The sequence below is a fragment of the Microcaecilia unicolor genome, chromosome 2, assembly GCF_901765095.1.
Source record: "Microcaecilia unicolor chromosome 2, aMicUni1.1, whole genome shotgun sequence".
Classification (NCBI taxonomy): domain Eukaryota; kingdom Metazoa; phylum Chordata; class Amphibia; order Gymnophiona; family Siphonopidae; genus Microcaecilia; species Microcaecilia unicolor.
The window spans coordinates 414141698-414166482 of record NC_044032.1 but is presented as its reverse complement, the minus strand read 5'-3'; the positions used below and the strand labels follow the sequence as shown (position 1 = coordinate 414166482).

Here is a 24785-nt window from a genome sequence, read left to right as displayed (position 1 = left end):
CCCTACGAGAAAAACTACACTGGCTCCCACTTAAAGAACGCATCACGTTCAAACTTTGTACCCTAGTCCATAAAATCATCCATGGAGACTCCCCAGCCTACATGTCAGACCTAATTGAACTACCACCCAGGAACGCAATAAAATCTTCTCACACATTCCTCAACCTTCATCCTCCCAACTATAAAGGTCTGAAATACAAATTAATGCACGCATCTACCTTTTCCTATATGAGCACGCAGCTATGGAATGCACTACCACGTAACCTGAAAACGGTCCATGAACTGTCCAACTTCCATAAACTACTGAAAACGTATCTCTTCGACAAGATATATCACAAAGTTCAACACATGTAACTGTACAATCTTTCATATATATAGGAATGTCTTATAATGTCTTTTGCTTTAATACAACCATGTATTTCACCATCATGTAACCCAAAACCCTCTGTAAAACCAAATGTACATTCTCTTCTATTTCCAGTATCCACAACGAATTGTAAGCCACATTGAGCCTGCAAAGAGGTGGGATAATGTGGGATACAAATGCAATAAATAAGTAAATAAATAAATTTCATCTGCCATTTGGACATCCAGTCTTCCAATTTCTTAAGATTTTACTGCAATATTTCACAGTCCGCAGCTGTTTTAACAACCTTTGAATAGTTTTGTATTATCTGCAAATTTCATCACCTCACTCATCTTTCCGTTTTCCATATCATTTATAAATATATTAAACAAATAGTACCGGTCCCAGTACAGATCCCTGCGGCACTCCACTGTTCACTCATCCATTGAGAAAAGTGACCACTCAACCCCAACCCTACCCTCTGTTTTCTGTCCAATAATCAATCACTAATCCACACCAGAACTTTGCCTCCTATCCCATGACTCTTTAATTTTCTCAGGAGTCTCTCATGAGGAACTTTATCAAAAGCTTTCTGAAAAACTAGATACACTACATCAACCGGCTCACCTTTTATCCACGTTTATTCCTTCAAAGCAATGAAGCAAATTGGTGAGGCAAGACATCCTTCGGCCGAACCAATGCTGACTCTGTCCTATTACACTATGTTCTACGTATTCTGTACTTTTATTCTTTATAATAGTTTCCACTATTTTGCCCAGCACCGATGTCAGGTTACCCAGTCTATTTTATTTATTTGTTGCATTTGTATCCCACATTTTCCCACTTATTTGCAGGCTCAATGTGGCTTCAAATTTTCTGTCATGACTTATGCCATTTCAGAGTAAAGATACAATTTCCTGGATCACCACTAGAACCCTTTTTAAAAATTGACGTCATATTGGCCACCCTCCAATCTTCAGGTACTTCAGACAATTTTAATGACAGGTGTTTATAAATTCACCTGCCCTCCCCCATAGAATGTTCCACACATTCTTGTAGTTAGGAAGAGATGAAGTGGAAGCCACACAGATATGAGAAAATAATAGGTATTTTATTTTTGGTTACTTACAAGGCTTTTCTCATAGGGGAGTTACATAGGCTGCTCACAGATGCAATCTCTATGTACTTCTCCGACTAAGTCCAGCTGACTCAGGTATATACTTTTCTATTACCATATAGCTCTAACAGTTTGCTAGCATTAGACTCGCCCTCAATATTGCTAAACATTGGTTTCGACAGCTGATCAAGATTATTAGGGAGGTCCAAAGCAGCACCATGCCGATCAGAACTTTCCACTTGCAACATCAGAGTCCATTTCGCCAGCAACCTTTTATCTTATCATACCAGACATCAAAAACTGCAAAAAAACTAACAATATTCTTCAGTAAATACCTTCCATGGAAAATTGCTTAAATGTTCCTCTTTCTGCAAAGCCTGTCAGCTCACCTGTCAACAGGGCTTATGAGCCTCAGGGTCACACAGAGGCTAGGATTTTTAGATTTAGCTGACAGCTTCAGGCTTCAGTACTTTGGTTCAGGGAAGGCCCAGACAGGTTCATTATCACAGAATACATATTACTAACAACAGATCAACAATTTCATGCTTGAGTTCTTTGAGAGCTCTTGGATGTATGCCATCCGGTCAGGTGATATACTACTCTTATGTGCCAATTGGGCTCAGTACATCTTCCAGGTTCACCAACCTTTCTTTCAATTCCTCCGCATTACCACCCTTGAAAACCATTTCCGGTACAGGCAGATCTGTAACATCTTCCGTAAAGACAGAAGCAAAGACTTCATTCAGTTTCTCCACTATGGCCTTGTCCTCCGAGCGCCCCTTTTGCTCCCTCATGATCTAACGGTCCCACGGATTGCCGTGCAGTCTCTCTGCTTTTGATGTACCTGAAAAAGTTGTTACTGTGAGTTTTAGCGTCTGTGGCAAATTTCTCTTAATATTCTCTTTTCACCTTCTTTATTAATGCTTTGCATATGACTTGCCAGTGCTTCTGTTACGTCTTCTTTTGGGTCCTTTTTCCATTCTTTGAAGGACAATCTTTTGGATGTAATGGCCTCTTTTACTTCACATTTTAACCATGCAAGCTGACGTTTTCTCTCCTTTCTACCTTTGCAAATCCGTGGAATGCATCTGGACTGGGCTTCTAAGATGGTAGTTTTGAATAACGTCCATGCCTCATTGAGTTCCTAACCGTTGTAGCCAATCTATTTAGTTTCCTTTTAACCATTTTCCACATATTATAGTCACTCTTTCGAGAATTAAATGCAGGTACAGTAGATTCCTTTTGCAGGTTCATCCCACATAGTAGCTCAAACTTAATCATGTTATCACTGTTTCCCAGGGGAACCAACACTGCAACCTCTCACACTATGCCCTGCACGCCACCAAGGACCAGATCCAAAATGGGTCCCCATCTCGTCGATTCCTAGACCAGCTGCTCCAAGAAGCAGTTGTTTATTACATCTAAAAATTGATCTCCTTTGCACTCCCTGATTTAACATTTATTCAATCAATATCAGGGTAACTGAAATCACTCATTATAGCATTGCCCATTTGCCAGCTTTCCTAATCTCTGTAAACATTTCTTCATCCGTTTGTTCGTTCTGTCCCGGACGGAAGGGAAAGGGAAAATGGGACTTGATATACCGCCTTTCTGAGGTTTGTTTTGCAACTACATTCAAAGCAGTTTACATATATTCATTCAGGTACTTATTTTGTACCAGGGGCAATGGAGGGTTAAGTGGCTTGCCCAGAGTCACAAGGAGCTGCAGTGGGAATTGAACTCAGCTCCCCAGGATCAAAGTCCACTGCACTAACCACTAGGCTACTCCTCCACTTGTACAGCCCTACAAGAATACTTCTTCCCTTCACACATGGAATTTCTATGTCATGTGGAATGTTTATTTTATTTGACTCAATCCCTCTTTAACATATAGCGCAACCCCCCTCCAATTTGATCTATCACTGCGATACAATTTGTACCCTGTTAACAGTGTCCCATTGATTGTCTTCTTTCCACCAAGTCTCTGAGATGCCTATTATATCTACCTCATCATTTAGTGCTATATATTTTAACTCTCCCATCTTATTTTTTAGGCTTCTAGCATTTCTATACAGCTTTTTCAAGTTGTGTTTTTTCCTTTATCCTGCTCTCTCATTAAGAATACCTGGTTTACTTTCAGCATTGTTGAAACATCTGTACTGGGATTCCCCAAAATGTCCTGTTTCAATAGTATCCTTCAAGGATACTCCACACCGAACCATGCGCTCCCATTCTAGTTTAAAAGCTGCTCTATCTCCTTGCAGTCCGGTTCCATCCCGGTTAAAGTGGAGCCCATCCTTTCGGAACAATCTCCCCTTTCCCTAGAATATTATCCAGTTCCTAACAAATTGAGACTTTGGAGCTCTGCCTGCATTTTGGGTCCTGCGTGTTGAACAGGGAGCATCTTTGAAAATGCTATCTTGGAGGACCTGGACTTCAGCTTTCTACCTAAGAGCCTAAATTTGGCTTCCAGAACCTCCCTCCCACAGTTTCCTATATGACTGGTACCCACATGTACCAAGATAGCCGGCTCTTCCCCAGCACTATCTAAATCCTGTCTGAGTGGCGCGTGAGGTCTGCCACTTTTGCACCAGGCAGGCAAGTCACCAGGTGATCATCATGTGCACCAGCCACCTAGCTGTCTACATGTCTAATGATCAAATCACCAACTAGAACAGCTGTTCTAACCCTTTCCACACGGGCAGAAGTTCCTGGAGACATATCCTCGGTGCGAGAGGATAGTACATCCCCTGGTGGGCAGGTCTTGGTACAGGAGTACTTCCTACTTCACCAGGATGATGATCCCCTGCTAGGAAACCTCCCTCATCCAAGGCAGCACTGTGGATACCAGACTAGAGGTGGGACTTTTCTACAACGTCCCTGTAGGTCTGCTCTATATACCTCTGCCACTCCACCAAGTCTGCTACTCTGGCCTAAAGAGAATGGACCCGTTGTCTGAGATCTAGGAGCTGTTTGCATTGGGCACACACATAAACCGCTCACCAACTGCTTGACTCCTGTCTCTATCATAGCATTTTAGTTTTTCAATAATTTAAAACTTGATACGGTATTAAGGATATTAGCCTAATATAAAAATGTCTTTAGCTTATATGGTATACTGTGTGATTTATTTACTGTTTTCTTCTTAGAAATGTAATTAATACTCTGTAACAGCACTCCACTCTTCTTATCCTAATTATAACTAACTATAAATGAAGAGTTGTGATAGGGTAGGGTGGGTGGGTGGGATGAAGACTAAACTAGGTCCTGCAGTGCCCACAAAAAGCTATCTGCTAAAGCTGTAGTAGAAAGTTTCAAGATTTAAAATTAGGGGGAAAGAGTATGGCGAATAGTTGATAAAAGGTAAAATTATGTATCATACCTGATAATTTTCTTTCCATTAATCATAGCTGATCAATCCATAGACTGGTGGGTTGTGTCCATCTACCAACAGGTGGAGATAGAGAGCAATCCTTTTGCTTCCCTATATGTGGTCATGTGCTGCCGGAAACTCCTCAGTATGTCGATATCCAAGCTCCATCCGCAGGACTCAGCACTTAGAGAATTACACCCACAAAGGGACACTCTGCCCAGCTCACCACCGCCGAAACGGGGGAGGGGAATTAACCCAGCTCATCCCCACACAAGTGGGGGAGGGGAATCCGTCCAGCTCATCCCCGCGGAGCGGGGGAGGGACACCACACCCGCCGATGCGGGGGGATCTGGCTTATCCTGCAACCGCAACCGCGGGAGGAGCTGACTGACCCTAACACCGCCGAAGCGGGAGGGGTACAAAGCTGCCCTACAGCCGCACGAAGCGGGAGGGAGCGCCGGCAGAATTTATGTCTCAATCCAGCCCCGTATAACGGAGGGGAGAGGAATGCAGCAGCTCACTAACACAAACTCGTCTCAACTCTTGAAGAATCCAAGTGAAAAAACTTGAACACGAAGTCCTCCTGAACAGGAACTGAAGACTAAACTTGAACCTGAAATGCAACCAGAATATAAACAGTACAGCTATCTGGGAGGGGCTATGGATTGATCAGCTATGATTAATGGAAAGAAAATTATCAGGTATGATACATAATTTTACCTTCCATATCATCATGCTGATCAATCCATAGACTGGTGGGATGTACCGAAGCAGTACTCAGCCAGGGCGGGACATTGAAATCCCTGACCGCAACACTGAAGCTCCAAACCGGGCCTCCGCCCGAGCAGCCACAGTCAAGCGGTAATGCCTGGAGAAGGTTTGGGCCGATGCCCAAGTTGCCGCCTTGCATATCTCTTCCAAGGAGACGGATCCGGCCTCTGCCATCGAGGCCGCCTGAGCTCTAGTGGTGTGAGCCTTCAGCTGGATAGGCGGCACCTTCCCCGCGGCCACATAAGCCGCTGCAATGGCTTCCTTGACCCATCTTGCCACTGTAGGCTTAGCAGCCTGCAGACCCTTATGAGGACCTGCAAACAGGACAAACAGATGATCCGACTTCCGGAAATCATTGGTCACTTCCAAGTATCTGATGATGACTCGTCTCACATCCAGATATTTGAGAGCAGAGTATTCCTCTGGGTAGACCTCCCTACGAAAGGAAGGGAGACAGAGCTGCTGATTCACATGGAAGCGAGAAACAATCTTGGGCAGGAAGGAAGGCACTGTGCGAATAGTCACTCCTGCCTAAGTGAACTGCAGAAAAGACTCTCGACATGAGAGTGCCTGGAGCTCGGAAACTCTTCTGGCTGAAGTGATAGCCACCAAAAAGACTGCTTTCAACGTCAGGTCTTTCAGAGATGCCCTCGACAAGGGTTCAAAAGGCGGCTTCTGCAAGGCTCTTAGCACCAGGTTGAGATTCCACGCAGGCACCACTGAGTGCAGAGGAGGGCGCAGGTGATTAACTCCCTTGAGAAAACGCACCACATCTGGCTGCGAAGCCAGGGAAGCACCCTTCAGGCGGCCCCTGAAGCAAGCCAGAGCCGCTACCTGGACTTTAAGGGAACTGAGCGACAGGCCTTTCTCCAGACCTTCTTGCAGGAACGCCAACACTGAAGAAATTGGAGCAGCGAAGGGAGAAAGTGAGCCTGCTTCACACCACGCTGCAAAGGTACGCCAAACCCTGGCGTAAGCAGTAGAAGTAGAGCGCTTCCTCACTCTCAGCATAGTGGCGATGACCTTGTCTGAGAAGCCCTTCTTCCTCAGACGCTGCCGCTCAATAGCCAGGCCGTAAGACCAAAGGGGGAGGGATCCTCCATCACCACGGGACCCTGATGCAACAGGCCCTGCTCCACTGGCAGTCGCAGAGGGTCGTCCACTGAGAGCCTGATCAAGTCTGCATACCAGGGACGTCTGGGCCAGTCCGGACCCACCAGGATTATCCGGCCCGGATGCTTTGCCACCCGGTCTAGCACCCTGCCCAACATGGGCCAGGGCAAGAACACAGAGAAGCTCCTGTGTCGGCCACTGTTGGAGAAGAGCATCTACTCCCAGGGATCGAGGGTCCCGTCCTCTGCTGAAAAAGCGCGGCACTTGGCAATTGGCCGATGACGCCATCAGATCTAGGCTCGGCTGGCCCCAGTGCTTCGTGATGTCCAAGAACGCCTGAGCCAATAACTGCCACTCTCCGGGATCCAAGGTATGGCGACTGAGAAAGTCCGCCTTGACATTCATGACTCCGGCAATGTGGGCCACTGACAGCTGCTCCAGGCTCGCTTCCGCCCACTGGCATAGATTCATGGCCTCCTTGGCTAGAGGGGCGCTCTTGGTACCTCCCTGGCGGTTGACATAGGCCACAGCCGTGGCATTGTCCGACAGGACCCGTACTGGCTTCAACGCCAGTATCAGGAGGAACTGCAATAGCGCCAACCGAATGGCTCTGAGTTCCAGGAGGTTGATAGACCACTTTGCCTCTGCAGGAGACCAGAGCCTCTGCGCTGTCCTTCCCAAACAGTGGGCTCCCCAGCTCGTCAAAGAGGCGGCCGTCGTGACGACAATCCACTCCGGGGTCACAAGAGGCATCCCTGCAGACAACTTGTCTGTCTTCAGCCACCAGCTCAGCACCTTGCGCACTGCATAATCCTACGACACCGGAGTCCAGCGCTGCAGCAGAGAGTGTTGTAGTGGTCTCATATGAGCCCTGGCCCAGGGCACTACTTCCATCGTGGCCGTCATAGAGCCCAACAGCTGCACATAGTCCCAAGCCCGAAGCGGAGAGGCTACTAGGAACTGGTCCACCTGAGCCTGAAGTTTGACAATCCGATTGTCCGGCAGGAACACTCTGCCCACTTGGGTGTCGAATCAAACTCCCAGATACTCCAGGGACTGAGTCGGGCACAGCTGGCTTTTCTCCCAGTTGATGATCCACCCCAGGGAGCTCAAAAGAGCAACCACCCGGTCCACAGCTTTGCCGCACTCTGCATAAGAGGGGGCTCAGATCAACCAGTCGTCCAGATAAGGATGGACTTGTACTCCTTCCTTTCGCAGGAAGGCCGCGATGACCACCATTACTTTGGAGAAGGTCCGCGGAGCAGTAGCCAACCCGAACGGGAGGGCTCTGAACTGGAAGTGTCGGCCCAGGACTGCAAACGCAGAAAGCGTTGATGAGGAGGCCAGATGGGAATATGCAAGTACACTTCCTTGATGTCCAAGGATGCCAGGAACTCCCCTGCCTTCACTGCCGCTATAACAGAGCAGAGAGTCTCCATGCGAAAATGACGAACTTTCAAGGCCCGATTGACCCCTTTGAGGTCGAGGATAGGCCGTACAGAACCTCCTTTCTTTGGTACCACAAAGTAAATGGAGTAACGTCCCTTGCCAAGATGATTTTCTGGCACCGGAACGACCGCACCCAGGCGGATCAGATTGTCCAAGATCTGCTGCACTGCCACAACTTTGACCGGAGACTTGCAGGGAGAGAGTACAAACCCGTCTCTTAAGGGTTGGCAGAACTCTAGCTTGTAGCCGTCTCTGATGACTTCCAGCACCCAAGCGTCTGAAGTTACCCTGGTCCACTCGCCCAGAAACGAGGACAGGCGTCCTCCAATCTGCACTGGGCCATGGACCAGGACCCCGGTCATTGGGTACGAGACCCTGGGGGAGGACCGGAGGGCGCACCTCCGGGACGGCGGTCTCTGCGAAAGGAATGCTGCTTGGGGAGAGAAGTTCCTCTTGAAGGAAGAGGGGGCAGAGGAGCCCGACTTGCCCGGGCGGTACCGACGGGCTTCCTGAAACCGTCCTCTGGAGTTACTGGGGCGAGCACTGGCCCGAGCCCTGACCTCTGGTAACCTCTTGCCCTTAGATGTGCCGAGATCGGTCACAATTTTGTCCAGCTCGACCCCAAAGAGCAGCTTGCCTTTAAAAGGCAACTTAGCCAGGCGGGACTTAGAGGAGTGGTCAGCAGACCAATGCTTCAGCCAAAGCCACCGCCGCGCAGAGACTGTCTGAGCCATACCTTTAGCTGAGGCTCTCAAGACATCATACAGTAAGTCTGCCAAATAAGCCAAGCCCGATTCCAGGGCCGGCCAATCAGCCCTCAAGGAAGGATCCGAGGGGGAAGCCCGCTGCACAATCGTCAGGCACGCCCTGGCCACATAGGAGCCGCAAACTGAGGCCTGCAAACTTAAGGCAGCCGCCTCGAAGGACGACCTTAAGGCCGCCTCCAATCTTCTGTCTTGGGAGTCCTTTAGGGCCGTGCCACCTTCCTCTGTCAACGCCGTTTTCTTAGTCACCGCAGTGATTAAAGAATCCACGGTAGGCCAAAGAAAGGCCTCCCATTCACTTTCAGGCAAAGGATAGAGGCGGGACATAGCCCTAGCCACTTTGAGGCTCGCTTCTGGGACATCCCATTGAGCCGAAATTAAGGTGTGCATGGCATCATGCACGTGGAAGGTTCTAGGCGGGCGCTTCGTCCCCAGCATAATGGCGGAGCCAACAGAGGCTGAGGGAGAGACGTCCTCTGGAGAGGAAATCTTCAAAATGCTCATGGCCTGCACTAACAGTTTGGGCAAATCCTCTGAGCGAAAGATCCGCGCTACAGAGGGGTCATCCGCTCCATCCGAGCGGGAATCCGTCTCCTCCAAGGAATCCCCAAAGGACCGTTGGGAGAACTCAGATACGCTGCCCTCATCTACATCAGAGGAGACAGAGTCCTCTAAGGCCTGGGAATCCACCCGAGAGCGTTTACTTCCGGGGGCCTCAACCCCTTTATCGGACAAGGGAGCAGGGGCAGCGTTTTGCATAAGGAAGGCCTGATGCAGCAGCAAAATAAACTCGGGGGAGAAACCCCCCAGACTGTGCACTTCAGCAGCCTGGGCCACAGCCCTAGACGCACCCTCAACCGGTGCTCGCAAGAGCGGGGGAGAAACATGCTGCGCATCCAAGATGGCGTCCGGCGCGACACTCCGCGAAGGAGCCGCGCGGGAAGAACGGCGCTTAACTTTAGCCGCTTTTTTGCCGTCGCCCAAATCAAGGGCGGCCATGGCATTAACGTCTCCCAGCTCAAGGGCGGCCCAAGAAGAAGCCGTCCGAGCAGAGTGGCCGGCCAAGATGGCGGAGGCGAGCAGCGGGGGATGGGCGTTTATGGCGGGAAAAACCGCCGCACCGGAGGAAGAACCGGGACACTGACCGGCCTCCAAACTGACACCCAACAAGGGCGAATCAGACTTTAAGACCCCCGCATCCCCGCTAGAAGCGCACACGCGGTCCGGGGAGCGATTTTTCGCGCCCTCGCCCTCCGACGCCATAGGCCACATGGAGATCGATCGGGGAGAGGGCTAATATGAGCATAGCGACACTGGCAAAATACAAGTCGTGCGGCAGAATTTTGAACAGATTGAAGAGGAGAGAGATGGCTAAGTGGGAGACCTGTAAGAAGCAAGTTGCAATAGTCTAAGCGACAGGTGATAAGAGTGTGAATAAGGGTTCTGGTAGTGTGCTTAGAAAGGAAGGGCAAATTTTGGAGATTCTATAGAGAAAGAAACAACAGGTTTTAGCAGTCTGCTGAATATGTTCAGAGAAGGAGAGAGAGGAGTCGAAGATGACCCCAAGGTTACGAGCTGATGAGACAGGAAGGATGAGTGTGTTATCCACAGAGATAGAGAATGGGGGAAGAGGAGAGGTTGGTATAGGGGGAAAGATAGGAAGCTCAGTCTTGGTCATGTTTAGTTTCAGATGGTGATCAGACATCCAGGCCGCAATGTCAGACAGGCAGGCTGATACTTTGGCCTGAATTCCTGCTGAGATTTCTGGTGTGGAGGTGTAGATCTGGGAATCATCAGCATAAAGATGATACTGAAAACCATGGGATGAGATCAGAGTACCAAGGGAAGAAGTATAGATGAAGAAAAGAAGAGGTCCCAGGACACATCCCTGAGGTACACCAACTGACAATGGGATAGAAGAGTGGAGGAGGATCCACCAGAGTATACACTAAAAATATGATGGGAGAGATAAGAAGAAAACCAGGAAAGAACAGAGCCCTGAAATCCAAGCGAGGACAGTGTATCAAGGAGCAGGCTGTGACCGTGTCAAAAGCAGCAGATAGATCGAGGAGGATGAGGATAGAATAGAGGCCTTTGGATCTGGCCAGGAACAGGTCATTGGACACTTTAGAAAGTGCTATTTCAGTGGAATGAAGGGGCGAAAGCCAGATTGAAGTGGATCAAGAATAGCTTGAGAGGAAAGGAAGTCAAGGCAACGGCGGTGAACAAGTACATTCAAGTATCTTGGCTAGGAAAGGGAGGAGGGAGATGAGGCAATAAATGGAGGGAGAGGAAGGGTTCAATGAAGGATTTTTAAGGAGTGGTGCGACTACGGCATGTTTGAAGGCATCAGGAACAGTTGCAGTGGAAAGTGAAAGTGAGGATATGACAGATAAAAGGGATGACAGTAGGAGAGATAGTCTTAAGTAGATGAGTGGGAATAGGATTGGAGGAACAGGTAGTTAGTTTCAAGGAGGAAAGATGTGTAGTTTCCACTTCAGTGATTTCAAAAAAGGAAGAAAAAGAGGCAGGGGTTGGAGGGTTGAGAGAATGGACTAAGGGAAGGAGAGGTGGAGGTGACTTGGTTGAGAATTCAAGTTTAATCTTGTGAACCTTATCATGAAAGTACTCAGCTAGAGTCTGGGGAGAAAGTGAAGAAGGAGTTGGAGGTGAAGGCACTTTGAGGAGAGAGTTCAGTGTGACAAAGAGGCGTTGAGGGTTTGAGCCAAGAGAATGTCAACTGGACGTAATAATCCTGTTTGGTAAGTAAAAGCAGACTAGAAGGAGGTCAGCAAGAATTTGAAATGTATGAAGTCAGCATGGACATGGGATTTCAGCCAAAGGCGCTCGGCAGAACGGGCACAGGAACGTAGGTAGCAGATTCTAGAGGTCAGTCAAGGCTGTGGTTTGGTACACTTTACAGAACGGGAACGGGAGGAGCAAGAGTATCCAGAGCAAAGGAGAGAATAGTATTATAGGAAGAGACAGCCTCATTGACAGACTTGGATAACATAGTGGTAGAGAAGAGATTTGGAACACTGGAGGACACAGTAGAAAGGTCAATAGCCTGAAGATTTCTAAATGTATTGGTTAAGATTGGACAGGACTAGGGAGGAGGGTGTTTAAGTGTGAAAGTTATCAGATGATGGTCAGACAGTGGAAGAGCTGACGCACAGAAGCTGAAGAGTCAGAAGTTTGAGAAGAGGATAAGATCAAGACAGTGGCCATTCTGGTGAGCAGGTGTAGTGGAGCACAGTTGAAGATTGAAAGAAGAAAGCGAGAAACTGAGAAGCATAAGAGTCAGCGGGATCATTAGCGTGAATGTTAAAATACCCAAGAATAAGGGAAGGAGATGAAGGTTCAAGAAAGAAGGAAAGCCCGGCGTCAAACTCAGTGAGAAAGGAAGAAAGGGACTTATCAGGGGATCGATAGATGACTGCAACTCGGAGAGGCAGAGGAGTGAATAGACAGATGGAGTGGACTTCGAAGGAAGAAAAGAAGAGACTGAGGTGGAAGAAGAGGTTTAAATCTACAAGAGGGTGAAAGTAGTAGCCGGACACCACCTCCGCGGCCAACCAGGCAAGGAGTATGGGAGAAAGATAACCTCCATGGCATAGGGCCACAACTGAAGCAGAGTCTTCAGGGCAAAGCCAAGTTTCAGTTAGGGCAAGTAGATGGAGAGAACAAGAGATAAGCAGGTCATGGATGTAGGAAGGTTTGTTACAGACAGAGCGGGCATTCCACAGAGCACAAAATAAAGGCAGGCAAGAAGGGGGGAGGAGAAGAACAGAAATTAGATTGGAGACATCATGGTGTGACCTGCACAAATAGGATGAGAGCTGATGTGGAGGACCAGGATTGGGATTGATGTCCCCAGCAGAGAGCAGGAGAAGGAGCAAGAGAGTACAGAGAAGAGGTGGAGAAGTATGATGACAGCGACAAAGGCCAGATGTACTCAGATAGAAAGGAGATGAATGAATGAAAGGAAGGAAATGTTGAAGGTTGAGAGCTGAGAAGGAAGAGGACAAAAGAGATGGTGAGATGATGAAAGCAGAGGGTGGGAAATGTGTTTGTGTAGTGTATAGTAGTTTCAGGTGAAGAAACAGATTAGGAAGTGTACTGGAGCCATAAGTAGTAACTAGAGAAAATATAAACGTAAAGAGAAAATGCCCCGCGCACTGCACCTAGAGCGGAGACCCTGAGTGGATTGGACTGGACCTGAGAGTCACCCCGGAGAAGGCTGTGAGGATATGCAGATAAGCTGCAAGTCCTCCACAGCACCTGAAAGGCAGTCGGTGGGAGAGCTGGGCACCTCTCAGCCAAGGAAAGGCTTACCAAGGGCTAGGCTGAAGCCAGCATTCCTTCCCCTGAGAGTCAACTGACCTTAGCCAAAAAAGTACCTGGAAACCCTGGGCACCTGGAGTGAGGGACCCACCACCCCACTCCCTCCGTTTTGTATTTCTGTTGATGGCTCTCTCATTCTCCCTGTCTCTTCAGCTCAAAACCTTGGGGTCATCTTTGACTCTTCTCTCTCCTTCTCTGCTCATATCCAGCAGATTGCCAAGACCTGTCGTTTCTTTCTTTACAACATCCGTAAAATCCACCCCTTTCTTTCCGAGCACTCTACCAAAACCCTCATCCACACCCTTGTCACTTCTCGTTTAGACTACTGCAATTGGCTTCTTGCTGGCCTCCCACTTAGTCACCTCTCCCCTCTCCAATCGGTTCAAAACTCTGCTGCCCGTCTTGTCTTCCGCCAGGGTCGCTTTACTCATACTACCCCTCTTCTCAAGTCGCTTCACTGGCTCCCTATCCGTTTTCGCATCCTGTTCAAACTTCTTCTACTAACCTATAAATGTACTCACTCTGTTGCTCCCCAGTATCTCTCCACACTCGTCCTTCCCTACTCCCCTTCCCGTGCACTCCGCTCCATGGATAAATCCTTCTTATCTGTTCCCTTCTCCACTACTGCCAACTCTAGACTTCGCGCCTTCTGTCTCGCTGCACCCTACACCTGGAATAAACTTCCTGAGCCCCTACGTCTTGTCCATCTTTAAATCTAGACTGAAAGCCCACCTCTTTAACATTGCTTTTGACTCATAACCACTCGCCTCCACCTACCCTCCTCTCCTCCTTCCTGTACACATTAATTGATTTGATTACTTTATTTTTTGTCTATTAGATTGTAAGCTCTTTGAGCAGGGACTGTCTTTCTTCTATGTTTGTGCAGCGCTGTGTACGCCTTGTAGCGCTATAGAAATGCTAAATAGTAGTAGTAGTAGTAGGGTGGACCTGGGAATTATGAGTAGAAATAAATTTTTTATAAAAAGAAATTTGTTATATCACTTCTTTTCATTTTTCGATACTTTACATTTAGGGCCCTTTTTTTCTAAGCCGCACTAACGTTTTCAACACGTGCTAAACACTAGAGACGCCCATAGAAATATATGGGTGTCTATAGAAAACAGTGCTTTAAACATGCAATACAGTAAATAATCATATTATATAGGAAAATGTACTGCTAATGCTGGCACTCAAAAATTGTTGGATTTTAAAACTTGTTGCTCAACAAAAAAAATCTGCATGCACTAGGCCAGTCCTTAGAGGCACATTGCTGCTTACCCATGCTTTTTTTTTTTTTTTAACCACCACATCCCATCACCATTTTTGTAAAAATATTTCCTTACATCAGTGGTTCTCAACCCAACTCCAGCCAGTCCGATTTTCAGGATACTCATAGTAATTTCATACAAAAGAAGCAGTGTGTGCACATTTGTCTCATGCATATTCAATGTAGATGTCCTGAAGATTGAGATGAGAACCTATGCCTTCGATTACACCAACTATCTACTTTCATCCTTACTCCATGACCCCTTATTGCACTGCCTCCTTTTCACTGAAAGTGACCTTCCTCCTGCACATTTAAACCGTGGACGTATTTAAAGGTCTGTACTGTATTTCTGCTAGCCTAATTCCCCCCCCCCCCCCCCCCCCCCAAGGTAAATGTCTGCCATAAAATCTGTGGGGAAAGACTAAAGACCACTAAGCAATTTAGTAGCTATAACAGTATATCAAATGTATGTCAATAAATAGATGAATAGCCTTTGGAAATTAGAGACTTCAGAACTACATACTTTCCTCCAAATGAGGCTTCACCTAAGAACTATACTGGAGCAGTATCACCTCCTTCTTCCTGTTTACTATTCTGTTCCTTAAAACTCCAGCATATACCTGGATTTTTACTATCACCTTATTTACCTGTTGACCACCTTAAGGTCAGAAACAATCACATATAGCTTCTACTCTATTCTTATATACAAAACTTCACCCTCTATACCAGTGGTTCTCAACCTCTCTTCTGTTGTGACAAACCTGACAGACAATGTTCATATGTGTGACACACTGAACACTAAAGTTTACAGCTGAAAAAAAAAATCAGTTCTAAATGTATTTGTATTTTGCTGACACCTTTTTCAGTAGATCAAGGTGAGTTACATTCAGGTACACTGGTTATTTCTCTGTCCCTGGAGAGCTCACAATCTAATTTTGTACCTGACACAATGAAGATTAAGTGACTTGCCCAAGATCACAAAGAGCAGCAATGGGATTTGAACCGGCCACCTGGATGTGAAGACTAGTGCTCTAACCAATAGGCTACTCCTCCACTTCACTAATATTTCATTATAAGAAATACAAGGAAAATATACAGTTAAAATTAAAGCTATTACATGTTATTTTTTCTTAATGAAGTTTTAAATCTTTACTCACTGTAATGCTATGGATTTACAGCCTGTTTCACTGATATACTGTGGATTCTTTTGGACTCTTAATAAGACCTTTATTAGAGGAGCTAAATTCTACAATGATTAGGATATATACACACAATGGTTAGCTGTGTAAACAATCATTACATCACTGGTCTCTACATCAACAATGCAAAGAGTTATTAGACCAGGAAATGAAGCAATAATACACTATACATACAACATCACTGGTCTATATCATCCAGGCTCTTATCAGCTGGGGGGGGGGGGGGGGGGGGCGTTCACAGCCAGAGCTAGGAGCTTCAGACCAGGAACAGACCCTCGGCACAATACGTCTGCCCACAAATGAACCTCCACTCTGCTGTGACAAGCCCTCCCTTTTTATTAGACTCTGAGCGCATATTCAGAGCTATGGAAAGTTACAGAATGCTTCTCTATTTAGGACTGTGGGAACATGGTCACATGTTTCCAAAGTCCAGGTGGCCAAGCTGGGCCCGGAAAAACAAGTGCCATCCTCCCCTTCACATACCAAATTAATTAGAGCTGTACCTTATCTTCTGCATTTCAACTTATTTTTGTATTAACAGAAGAAAAGTTACTTTCAGTCAAAGACAGAGTTGAAAAACAATCTTTAAAATTCACTTCATCAGAGAGAAATTTGGGACCAATGTGTTGTATACTGTTTGCCGATATGGGGTTTAACGGTAGGCAAATTCACACTAAAATTGTCAACATCAAGAAATTTGTATCCATTCTAGAGCTAGAATGTTTCCCCCTAAAGGTTAGCATGCAAAGCAAATTTATATTCAAATTTTGGTGCCACTTCAGTAATGACAACACAAAATTCCTCCACTACCAGATACAGCAAAATGACAAAACTATGCAAACAGGCTACTCAGAAATTATGTAGCAAACAGCACCTATGCACAGCAGACCCAAATCACTTTCAATTGAGGTTGGTTGCAGCAGTTATTGCTGGGGGGTAGTGAGGACTCTTTGGATCTCTTCTCTCCCCAACTTACAGCCACAGGTGGTTGTTAAGGGAAGTATAGGTTTGCTGTCTATGACACACACCAGTATCCCCCAACACACTGGTTGAGAATCACTGCTCTATACTGTACCGCTTCCTAGGTTTATGCAAGTACAGTATATGACCCTGCATTTTTTAATATTAAATCTTAACTGTCAAACTCTAGACCATTCTAAACTTTTGCTAGATCCCACAGGTTCAGGATTGCTTTTATTTGATATACCGCTAAAAGAACATACCATCATAGCGGTGCACAATGCCAAAATCTCTACTATAATAAAATGCACCTCCGACATTCTTAAGCTGACTCCGTGGCTTCAGTGAAGGGTTCGTAAGATCGTCAGTCTGTCACATCTCTCTCTGCCCTGCCCTCACGTCAAAACATTATACGAACCCTTCAATACAAAGATTTATAACAGCACCTACGTGTCACAAAAAGTGAAGCCCAAGCTAACAAAATAGCATACCGGTAAACGACAGTCCTCTGCTAAAACGCCAAACAACTGTGAAGTGGTAGCAAAGCTCGGGCAAGAGGACACTGAAAATAAAGAATATAAAATAAGAAAAAATAAAAAGAAGAAGCAAAGGGAGCGGGAATCCGATGGCAGGTACATACGGCAGAGCTAAGCACTGGCACAGAGAGCAGAAGCTGGCGCTGAAAAGAAAAATAGCGCTAGGGCACAGCCAATGCAAACAAAGAGTCACAGACTGCATATCATCACCTAAAAACAACAAAACATAAGAACAGAAAACTGGAGCAGAAATTCGTAGAGGGGGGAGGGGGTCCTCATACCAGAGGGGGAGGAGGGGGCCCTGAGACAACAGAGGGGGGGGGGAGGGATCTGTCACACACACACTCTCGGTCTCACAGTCAGTGTCTCTCACACTATGTCTCACACTGTATCACATACTCACTCTCACACACTCTCGGTCTCACAGAGAGTCTGTGTATCCCACACATACACTGTCACACTCTCTCTGTATCACACACACTATGTCTCTCTCTCACACAGTGTATCTGTGTGAAACACACTCTCTCTCTCACACTCGCTCTGTCTCACATATGCACTCGCACCCAGTCTTACTCTCTCTCTGTCACACAGACACACACTCGCACATTCACTCTCTGTCTCTCACACAGTCACTCTCACACACACTCTTTCAAACATACACACTCCAAGGAAAACCTTGCTAGCGCACGTTTCATGTGTGTCAGAAACAGGCCTTTTTTACTAGTAAATAAATATATCGGAAAGGAACTACAAACATTGACAGGACAGGGAAGTCAGTGGTAGAAGGAAAACCAGGGGAACAGAGTGGAGGGTAATAGATTAGGGAGGAAAACTTCTAGTAGGCGGTACACATGAGACTGGAGTCAATCACACCAAATATTAAACTAGTAAGGTCGCTGCACTATGCAATTGGCCCATACATTTGTTCAAGAAGATATGTTTTTAATACTTCTTAAATTCCATGTGGGAATGAATGTTTTATATCTTCTAGAGCAGTCGAGTCTGGTTCTAGAGTCCCTTTGCCAGTCAGGTTTTCAGGATATCCACAACGAATATGTATGAAAGAGATTGCATATAATGAAAGTAGTATAAGCATATCATGTTCACACATATTCATTGCAAATATCCTTAAAACCTGACTGGCAAGGGGTATTCCAGGACTGGACATGGGAAACACTCCTTACAAAGGCCAGAAAAGTCAGGAACATGAGAACCCTATTTAAGTAGGCACTTTTATATCAGAATCACAAAATAGCAATTATTCTAGACTCGTATGCTCAGGGATATGGAAGTGCCTAATTGGCCCTTAGGCTCTGCTGACAAGCTGCACCAATGAAAAGAGAAATGCCAAGATGGAATATATTATTATAGATATAAAAATAATATGGCAAAATGCAAAGCAAATTACAAAAATAGACTTGTACTACAAAAATCCTGATTGCTAACAGATAAAGATATATGATTACACCACTAATATATCCTAAGAAGATTATGCTCTTAGCAGCAATATAAGGTTGAAAACCACAAGTCCTGTTATAACCAATCAGACACAGACAATCACCACAGATTAGCTAACCCCTGAACGATAAGAAGAAATATTTCTGCTTCTCTTACTCTGGGCCTGTAGATTTCAGACTTCTGGTGATGAATCGGATTCCTCCTCTTTGACTCCAGCAGAGTACATGCGAGTCTATCTCAGTCAAGGAATAAAATCCAAGGTCTTTGCTCTGTACACTGATTACACAGTCTTTGGGGAAAACCACAGAGCTGCAGCTGAACCTGACCTTGTCAGCTCTCAGCACAAGAAATCACAGTTCAATGGTGTTCAGGCCAGAAGTCAGTCTCTACCTCTAGCTCCTCTAAGAGATATGTATAAAACAAATCTTTTCTCTTCCTATTCTCGTCTTCTGAACTTCTGATCTTCCTCCTCGGCCCTGTTCTTGGTCAGGTAACCCATGGACCAATCACCAACCATGTATCTCTGTCCAGCAGATTAGCCCTCTTTGTCATGACCGTGGGTTGTGTGCATCCAGCTAGAATAACTTATCAGTCATGAGCCCGATTGTAGCAAGCTCCCCTCCACAGTTCATAGTTGTTAGTTCACTCCTTCACTTGCTCCCAGGAGACAAGATGGATGGCCAATGCATGTAGACATATGTCCTTAATGAAGTCAGCAGCATAGCTGTGCCAAAAAGTAATTTTCCTTTGTAGAAAGCTGGTTTCTGAAGTATTCAGGCCACAGGCTGTAGAATCCATAGTTGTTGCTTCAGGCTTGGACAGGCCTCAGACCAGCAAAGATGAGACAGCAGGAAAATACCCCTACAGTACCATCCTAAAAAAGCAAACCTTTCCCAACAACCAATCTCTTTCCTCAGAGTGAACTCCATTTACCATGAACCAGTGTCACCTTTCACTCAACCAGCTCCTAACCTGTCAGTCACTTTAAGGCCTTTAACAAGAGTGCTCAATTTAGTTATTAGTCACCTAGGGAGTAACCTATAACAGTGTGCCTATATAAAGGTACCTAATCTATAAAGGAAAGTAGGTGATTACTTTCCTAAAAAAATAGGCATTTAGATGAATGTAGACACATGATCCCTAAATGCACTGAAAGTTTTCAACTTCTTACATGTGCTCAGCCTTTAGGTTTGTTATACATAATGAAGCAAAATTGTTACAACCAAGTTTGGATGATATTTAGAGGTCACTCAAGGTCAGTGAAGTTCAATTATTTTTATTGCTATTTGTATACTGCTAATGAAAGTTTGAGAAAAATCAAAGTTACACCCATCAGTATGTCAAATGCTTATAAAGAACGATACAGCTTTGTAACTTGAAGCTGTACGTAAATAAGCAATTTTAGTCTTTGTTATTTCTTTGATAATGTGATTGCTGCCATATGGAAAGCACCTATATTACTTAACAATTTCATAGTTTCTAAAGTTTTAACTTGGATTTGAACATAATTCTTAATCTCAATTATATATGATGCTTTTAAGCATAATAGCAGCATCAGAGTTGTTATGAAGATCACCATCAGATTTGTTTTTCTTTAAACAAACTGTCACATGAAATTAGTTAAGGGTGCTTAGTACAGTCATGGTTCCTCACTAATGTACTACAGGCAGTGCCACAAATATATGGATCGTTGAGCCTGTTACAGAAGCCATAACTGGAATGAAATTTCCAACCAAAAGACAGGTCCTTTCTGGGGTTTTTTCTACTAACATAAGATATGCAAGCAAAGAATAAGGGAGATTTCAAGCTACACAGTACAAGCTGCATTTTGTTTGTGGAATATGGCAACATTTCCTCAAAGATACAACAAAATGCAACTGAGAAGCTAGAAACAATGTTCAACAGGTGACAAAAGTTAAAAAAAAAAAAAAAAAAAGAACTGCAACAGAAGAACTAAAACCCAGCAGCTGAAGGAAATTGTGGTATCCCAAATCGTGAATGACACCGCTGAAAGGGGCATTAAACTTATCCAGCACTTTTTTGTGATATTATTTATCACAAAAAAAGTGAGGAACAAAAGCAATTTCTCCTTAGTATTAGAACATTGGTCAAAGTTTCCAGACGTGAGAAAGTTAACTACTAGCTGAACAAATGTCAGAGGCACCGAGCTGTTTGGATAGTGACTATAACAGAAAAAATCTGTTTGCATTAAACATTACTGCTGTTAGCTACAACAATTGCAATTCTGCCATAAATATCAGGAAATGCTGGAATTAAAAAAAAAAAAGTAAGGATAATGGGTGCCTTGAATAGCCTCCCAGCTAATTAAAAAGTATATGGGATAAACACAGAGAATCCCCATACAGCATGACAATGGAATCAAAGTAAAACTTAAATAACCTTTACAGTTTAACTAACTTAAATAACCTTTACAGTTTTACTAGGACGCAGAGGGGTGTAATCTGCAAAGAGTGGCAGGTACAACTCTGACTGTTAGGCAGACTATATATATATATATATATATATATATATATATATATATATATAAGTTAGTACTTTATTTAAATTTGTCTGAACAGCCAAGGCAACTACTTTTAGTTCATCAGATGATAGGTACTAAGCAGCTAGTCACCAGCAGGCCGATGCTCAAAACTACCACCCGCATTAAACATGCTGTTAACGCTAGGTTTGAACACATTTTTATGCACTGAATGCTCAAATATCACAGACCGCATTAACATGCAGTTAAATGCATGTTAATGCAGTCATTATCAACCCTGAAAACATGCTCAAAAAGAAAGTTTCTCATGCATGCTTAACACTGGAAAATGTTTGCCAGGTCCAAGGAAGCATAGAAGAGTTGGTTGAAGAGAAAGGTGTCTAGCAGCACCCGTTCTCTCACTGCAACCTGACCACTGTGCCCCAGACTGATTTGTGCAACGGCCCTGACCAAAATTTAACCACCCCTTTCCCCAAACATTAAAAAATTAAAAAAAAAAAAAAAAAAAACCACTCTGGTGAAGTGGTTCCCAAATCTGGTCCTGGAGGCAACCCAGCCAGTATATTCACAATGAATATTTATGAGATAGATCTGCATGCAGTGGAGGCAATACGTGCAAATCTGTCTCATGAATATTTATAGTAGGTATCTTGGAAACCTGACTGGCTGGGGTGCCTCCAGGACCAAGTTTGGGAACCACAGCCCTGGTGGTTTACTGGACCCTTGCCCTCTCCCCCACCCAAATGTTTAAAAGAAAGCCCTGGTGGTCCAGTGTATCCCCGGTCACCCTCCTGACCCAACCTCCCTTTCCCCTGTGGTTTAAAAAATGCCCTTGTGGGCCCTACCCCCTCCCTCCAAAAAAGTCCCAAAACAATCCCTGGTAGTCTAGCACAGCGGAGGACAATCTATAGCATGAACCCATCCCACCATTGAATTTTATGCAGCCCTCGAGACCCTGGGAAGCATACACAGAAAATGTCATTGGAGTTTTGGTGAGTTTAAACACTATTTGTATTTTACAAATATTCTCAGAATAGCCACTCTAGCAGTTTATTTTTATCATTTTATTTAACGTAATTATCAATCACAGAAAACTGACAGCTCTATGCATTTTCAGTTTTTCTCCTTATATGGTAGGGTGGCCCTGCTCAGTGCTTCCCAGAAAGCAGAGTACCGCCATTTTGCATATGATAGCATCACTCCTGTCTCCTTCCAGGTCAGGAAGCCTGGGTGGGCCCACAGGACTACCAGGGAGTTATTTTATGGGGTGGGGGGGGGGGGGGGGAAGACCCTAGACTACCAAAGAATTTGTGCAGAAGGGAGAGGCCATTAAACTACCCAATAATAATTTTTTTTAATATCAGGGGCACAGGGTCAGGGTGGGTGCCGCTAGACTGTAGGAATATTTTTTTTTCGGGGGGGGGGGGGTGCTGGGAAAAGGTGACAGGTTGGTAGTGAGCATGCTGTAGCATGTGTTTTTTGTTTTAAATGTCAACATTCCTATCAATGCCTGAGCCAATCACCACACACACTTAGCACTTTATAGAATGTGTATAATTATACTACAGCAAGAGGCCCTCACTGGATGCCCACCGGAAGGGTGGAAGGCCAGATTTTAGGACTCGGGCTGTAAAAATACCAGCTAGGTTTAAAAATCTATGACTGGCTGAGCAAGGACTTGCTTTTCCTGCAAGTTAATATGCGTTCTAGTTTAAGATCTATCCACTGGAATAGTGGTGGGCCAAGCTACATAGCTTTGTACAGCTGAAAAGCACTGACTAGGCCTGATAATCTACTAATGGCCTTATAGATGAGTCTTAACAAAATCAGGTACAAATTGAATGTAGCACTTATTAAAATGGAGTTTGTCTTTCTATAAGATGAAACTTAGATCATAAGATGATAAAAAAGAGGAAGTGAAACTGATATGCTAAAAATAAGATGTTCTGGCAGAAGAGAAAACATGTTGACAAAAGAGGAAATTGCAAAATAACTGGCAATAGCTAGAACGGAAGCACCTGGCCGGATAGGAAAATATGATCTCAGAAATTGAGAAATAGAAAAAAAAGGTACCTCACAATTAACTTCTATTGGGATCTGGGGCTATAAAAGAGATAAGATTTTGACATAGAGTTGGAGTCCTCCCCAACGCTTTCTCAGACAGCGGAGCCCTATGCGATTGAAACCAGAATCTGTTTGATGTCTGTACTTAATTGAAAAACTTGGTAAGAATAAAGCCTTCTCTCTGAAATCTATCTCTGTCTTTATTTTCAAGTATTCTTCATCTTTCATTGATACTACAAACCAAGCCACACACACAACTAACACTCTATGTCTATATGAATTACTGTTGCATTTTAATAGAATACATGTAGCTACATAGATGACCAAGGATTCACTTAGATCCTGATAGACAGAAGGCCATGGTCATGGACAGTATCCTAGACTTACGCCTTCTGATATCTATACAACAGAGATATCACTGGGATGGAATATCAAAAGGATTTAGGCAGGCGGCCCAACACATAGTGGAGGCGCAGACCCTTTGTCCCTGGAGAAGGGTATTCCTGGGGCGCAAAGAGGGCCTTTAAAATTTACAAATGACACCCCTAATGCAGAACCATAACAGGCCTTTCTGTAACACCAAATACGACACAACTAACTCTCTCTCCCATGCAAGTCCTAATGCAAACCCTCTGCCCCCCCCCCCCCCCCCCAAACAGAGAGCATCACACATCCCGCTGTGTCCTGCCATCCCTTTATTGCACTCACTGTCCTCATCAGGTTGTGGTGTTGCCGTCTGGTGCCGCTCCTGGGAGACCCCTGGGCTAGGCTGCTGCTGCCGCTGGCCCTTCTCATAGCGGAACCGGTCCAGGTTGAAGCCGCTCATGTTCCCTTTCCGCCGGGATAGATTCGCCGGCAAAGGTCTGGAGAAGAAGAAAAGTCGTTAATACCTATCCGACACACAGAGCCAGCGCAGCTGGTGTAAACAGAATTATGTCTTTTGTACTCCCACACCCACGCATATGCGCACTCGAACACACCACCGATCGTTTGTGTTAGAAATCTATAGCATAACAGTCAGCGGAACAATAAACAAAAGGAGAGGAGGGGGGAAGACGGCTGCTGAGATGGCGATAACAGCACTTCCCCAAGCCTTGAGACCAGGCACGCCACAACGAAGAACAGAGATGTGGGGAGGGGGGGGTACACTAACCTCTGCAAACTACGGGGTGACCGCGCGACTGGAGAACGTCTTTTCCTCTCGCTCACACGCGCTCTTCCTATCCTCTCTTTTTCTCTCTCTCCCCCCTGCCCGTGCCTCTTCCTTCCTTTCTTCCTTCGCTTCGCTCTCGCCGTCACTGTACGCGCGCCGACTGATGACGCCGCGATGCGGCACGCTCGCAAGCCCGTCAGGCGCCTCGTGACGTCATAGCCGCGCGAGCGCTTTCCTTTTCTACGTGTTCTTCTATGATGTTTAACGGAAATAAGTAAACGGCTTCGCTTTCTTGACTGCTTGAAAGTCGTGTTTATCTGCGCTTACTGTCCTTTTTTTTCCCCCTCATGTGAAAGGGAATGCTGTTCGTGT

At 45.4% G+C, this 24785-nt stretch overlaps 1 protein-coding gene across 3 annotated transcripts in view; it reads right to left on the bottom strand.

Annotated features, from left to right (window-relative positions):
* Positions 1-24561, bottom strand: part of SMARCAD1 (SWI/SNF-related, matrix-associated actin-dependent regulator of chromatin, subfamily a, containing DEAD/H box 1) — a 314928-nt gene extending 290367 nt beyond the window's left edge. For 2 of the 3 annotated variants that reach the window (XM_030190695.1, XM_030190696.1), the window contains exons 1-3: positions 24414-24561; positions 23965-24123; positions 22069-22073 (exon numbers count right to left, since the gene is read on the bottom strand). In XM_030190695.1, coding sequence (XP_030046555.1) covers positions 22069-22073; positions 23965-24086 — 127 coding nt within the window. In that variant the 5' untranslated portion in view covers positions 24087-24123; positions 24414-24561. The remainder of the gene's footprint in view (positions 1-22068; positions 22074-23964; positions 24124-24413) is intronic. The other variant, XM_030190698.1, reaches the window with a different exon arrangement.
* Between the last annotated feature and the right edge of the window lie 224 nt (positions 24562-24785).